The sequence below is a fragment of the Alternaria conjuncta genome (assembly GCF_024043145.1).
Source record: "Alternaria conjuncta strain BMP 0040 chromosome Unknown scaffold_18, whole genome shotgun sequence".
In the NCBI taxonomy this organism is placed as follows: domain Eukaryota; kingdom Fungi; phylum Ascomycota; class Dothideomycetes; order Pleosporales; family Pleosporaceae; genus Alternaria; species Alternaria conjuncta.
In genome coordinates, this window is record NW_026250107.1 from 23,807 (window position 1) to 28,571 (window position 4,765).

Here is a 4,765-nt window from a genome sequence, read left to right on the forward strand (position 1 = left end):
ACTTTTAAAAAAAAAAATAGTATCTTAAGCCTAATTTAGTATTATCTTTATAGTAAAATAATATTAAAAGATATTAAAAGATATTAAAAAACTTTAAGCTAGTCTCTTTTAGAACTACTAAATAATTTTAATATTAATTTAGTATATATTACTATAGTAATATAGTTGTTTTAGTATAGACTTATTTTATACTTATCTATATAACTTCTTTTATACTATAACTAGAAATAACTAGAAATAATATAATATATAGTATATAAAAATACTACTAATAGAACTTACTATACTTATTCTTAGCTATTAATTATAATCTTATCTCTATTCTTAGCTAGTAATATTAACGTAATAACTACTAATAAGTTTTATTTAAAATAACTATAATATATAACTATAGTATTTATCTAAGTAATAGTATTAGGTAAAAAGAGATAAGCTATAAACGCTAAATCTTCTATCTCTTATTCTTTATTATTTATACTAAAGATTCTAGAAATAGTACTATATTACTAAAGTATAGTCTACTTTATATATAGAGATAGTAAAAGCTTTATCTTTAGCTTTATCTTATATATAAAGTTATAGATATAAATAGTAATTATAATTAATAGCTCTTTTCTAGTTAGCTTATTAATAAGATAATTCTTTACTTAGCTCTTAGAAATATAATAATAGTACCTATAAAATATATTATATATCTTCTTAGTAAGCTTTTTAAAAGTAAGAATAGAAGAAGAAATAATAGAAAGCCTTACTCTAGCTAGATAACTCTTTAGAATAATAAGAATATTAATAGAAATATTAATAAAAATATTAATAAGAATATTAATAAGAATATTAATAGCTCTAGAACGTATATATTTAGAGTAGAAGGCTTAGATTATATCTCTTATTATATAGATAGTATCTTATTCTATAGTTACTAAAATAGCTTTTAAAATAGCTTTCTTAATAGTTTCTCTTCTAATAAATATAAAGTAGCTTATATAATCTTTATAATAGTAATATAGTTATATAAAAAGTAATTAATATAGTAATAATAAAGTAACTTAGTAGAGCTTCTTAGTAAAATAGTAAAGTAATATAACTAGTAAGAGATTAGTTTTATACTTATAATTATTTAAAAGACTTATAAATTATTTAGAAGTATATATTAACGTAGTAATATAGCGTTTAGTATTAAATATAAGCTACTTATATTTTTAATCTTTAGAGTTTTAAATATTATTATTATATAAGTATAAAAAATAAAAAAAGCGCGCTTTTACTAAGATTTTAGTATATATATTTTAACTATAAAGCTTTAAAATATATTACTTTATTAGTTATAAGCTAATAAGTATATATAATTATATTATAATTCTCTTATAAAGTATTTAGTATTAGAATAGCTTTTTAGCTAGCTTAAAAAATTTAAAAGCTTTAACTACTTTAAAGGTAGTAGTACTAAAGCTCTAAGCTTTAGCTTACTTACTTAATACTATACTTTTAAAAGTAAGTAAAAGATTTAGTTATATATTTTTTAGAGTACTAGTAATAGTTCTTACTTTTTTAGAATTAGTAGCTCTTTAAGCTATAAGTATTAGTACTTAAGATTTAGATTTCTACTTAATAATAACTTTTAAAATACCTAGTAGAGAGCTATTACTTATTTAAGACTTAATTTTTTTTAAATCTAAAATACCTTAATAACGCTGTTAGTACTAAAACGAAGCGATAAGACCACATGCCACCACAATCACCCACACGCCCTACTAGGTCACCGACCAGTCCTTTCCTTTCGCTCCAACATGCTGCGAATTATGTACCCAGCATCACCACCTCTTCTCGCCTCGCGCTACACTCTGGTTCAAAGTTGACTAGACCTGCTTCTCGCCTCGAGGCGCCGCTCGAACATAAGCATCCGGCTTCACCAGCCCCTTCTTGCGAAGAACGTACGTGTTCCAAGCGTAGCTCATCTGCGCTGTTACGCTTACAGGTGGGCGCTGATCGCCAAACTTGTAAAGCTGAGGCTTGGAGAGACCCTTGCGACGGAGTATGTACGTCTTGAACCACCAAGGCAGGTTTTTGACAGCCTGGTATTTCATGTGGGTGCGCGTAGGGACACCGAAAATGTAGTCAAGCTCTTCAAGTGTCCGCTGCTTGGTCTCGGGTAGCCAAAGGAAGCTGGAGATATATTAGCTCTCTGAATGTTGCAGCGGATGGAGAGTGGCTGACATCATAATGAGGGCGACGACATTGAGACCAGCGTAGAAGCCGAATACTCCTTGAGGTCTCATAACCTTGAGCATGCGAGGAAGTGTGAGCGACAGCACTGCCTAATAATTGGCGCATCGAGTCAGTATATGTCGCACTACGATATTCATCAGTCAGATTTGACTTACCGCCCAGAAATTGTTCGTGGCAACAGCCCATGACATACCCACTTCTCTGTGCGAAAGCGGGAATACTTCAGCCGAGTACGTGAACGGCACCGGTCCCATTCCAGGAGAGTAGAAGGCGCCAAATAGATATACGAAGAAGGCGATCAAGCCCAGATGTGCATCGCTGTCCTTGGGAATGTAGTAGCACATGCCAGCTACAAGGAGCGTCCAGAACATATTGGGAAACGTGGAAAGAAGCAGACCGCGGCGACCGAACGTATCGATCGTCCAGACTGCCGGCCAAGCGAAGGTGAAGTTCACAAGACCGAACCCAAAAGATGCAATGAGGGCTTCCTTGTTTGTGGCTCCTCCTTCTGCAAAGATCGTGGAGCTGTAGAATGCGATGATGTTGATGCCACACATCTATTCCCATTAGCCTCATTCATCCCAAGGGACTTCCCACAATCTTACCTGTTGTCCGATCATCACGATACCAGAAGCTTGCGTCGCGCGACGGACCCGCGGAATCGTGAACAGCTCAATGAAGCGCGTGAAGAAGTTGGACTTGGGGTTGATTCCAGCTTCGCGAATCAGAACCTCTTCCTGCTCGAGGAGGCAATGGGTGTAGTAGAGGTCGCGCGCAGCTTGAAGAGGGGTGTTGCGTAGACGAAGAAAGGATCGGTAGGCTTTGGCGTACTTTCGCTTCTTCATGAGCCATCTTGGACTTTCAGGAACGAACCAGATGCCAATAACGAGGGGGACGGCAGGAATGAATGCGGATCCGAATTGAAGACGCCAGGATATCGACCCAGTGTTCTATCCGTTGTCAGTGGTTGCAAACTGCGAGCATGTTCACGGCCTCACCATAACAGCCAGATTAGCGACCGTTCCCAGGAAGATACCAAACGCCGTCCTTACTGAGTCAGTATATGTCTCACATGCATTTCGTACAGTCATAACTCACCAGATCTGCCATGACATGACGAGCCCGCCACGCACACTAGCCGGGACATTTTCCGCTGAGAAGACGGGCACTGTGACTTCCTTGAGTCCCATACCAACACCCAGAAGCACACGGCAAACGGCAAGCTGGCCCCATGTCTGGCTCAGACCCATGCCAAAGGGCGCAAAGAGTGAGAAGACGGCAGCAATGAAGATGGTACCACGACGACCGCAGAGTTCATTCACGGGATCTAGGGTCGTTAGCAAGAGAGGACATGAGATGACGGGAACTTTGAAGTCAACTCACCAGAGATCCAAGCACAGAACACTATAAAAGTTAGCGAACTTCTCAACTGGCTCACCATCATGTAACACTCACCAGCAATAGCAATATAAGGACAAGCATTGATAAACCCAATAATCCACCCATTCTTCTCACACGTCCCCGCCGCCTCACACACTGGGCCAGAGTCCGGAATACCGAGAGCCTGGCCGAAAGTCAGATTAGCGCCGTTGGAGCCCGTTTGGTCCCACCCCTGGATAGCTGCTGCAACAGAGTTGAGGATGATGGTAAAGTAGAGTGTACGAGGGAGTTTGAACCGATGGGTGATTTCTTCGCGGATGGCGGTACGGTCATCTTCATTTAGCTCTTCGAGGTCTTCAAAGAGCGCGGGTGATTGTGCGAGGAGGGCGCCTTTGACGAGGAGAGGCTCGACGTCGGTTAGCTGGTGCTCTGTGGCGAAGTCGTGGACGTTTGCTAGGAGCTGCTCTTGCGGGATGTCGACGAGCGGGTTGCGGATTCTGGACTTGTTAGTAGGAGCGCGTCTAGAGCATAGCAATTGAGAAGTTTTGGAAGCGAGGTTGCTTGTATCTGGGGGCTTAATCAGGTAAGGAATTACTTACTCGCCCTCGAGATTGGCTGTTAGGTGCGCGACACTCTCTTTGCGCTTCGCTTCATCATCGAAGATGGACGCCTTGCGCTCGTGGTGTTCATCCACTACCACTGGACTGGAAGACACACGGTTAGTACAGTTTGAGCCTCACATCATGACCATCTTCAGCTTGCGACAAGTAGCTTACTCAATTTTAGTCTCCTTTTCAGGTTCCGCCATGGCCAAACTACTGTCAGACGTGCGCACTAGAGCTTGTGTATTCGTCGCGTTCAAGCTCAGGTGGAAATAGCTTCAGATAAGCTTCCAGCAAGAGGCGAGGAGGACAAGAAAAGACGCAGGAGAGCTTCAAGATGCGGGACAGAGTGAACAGACATGCTTATATGTCCGTGTTATTCAGGCTTACTGCTTCATTGCCAAATGCTGCAGTTTCCCCGTCTTGGGGCAATGCCAATACTAATCCTCACACATGCAACCATTCCCATCCATCAACAAAACGCTCAAACGCGATCACGCGGTGCCATCTCACCAGCCAATAGCGTCATGAGGTGATAGGCCAGGGTAAGTAATCAC

At 39.9% G+C, this 4,765-nt stretch overlaps 1 protein-coding gene across 1 annotated transcript; it reads right to left on the minus strand.

Moving 5' to 3' along the window:
• Positions 1-1,856: 1,856 nt before the first annotated feature.
• On the minus strand, positions 1,857-4,414 carry J4E85_009591 (uncharacterized protein; the record flags this gene model as incomplete). The annotated part of the gene is made up of 10 exons (XM_051473811.1): positions 1,857-2,163; positions 2,215-2,315; positions 2,382-2,783; positions 2,832-3,176; positions 3,225-3,273; positions 3,325-3,553; positions 3,610-3,630; positions 3,682-4,103; positions 4,206-4,310; positions 4,383-4,414. 10 exons carry the CDS (start codon positions 4,412-4,414, stop codon positions 1,857-1,859), a joined length of 2,013 nt encoding a protein of 670 aa, XP_051322215.1.
• Positions 4,415-4,765: the final 351 nt, after the last annotated feature.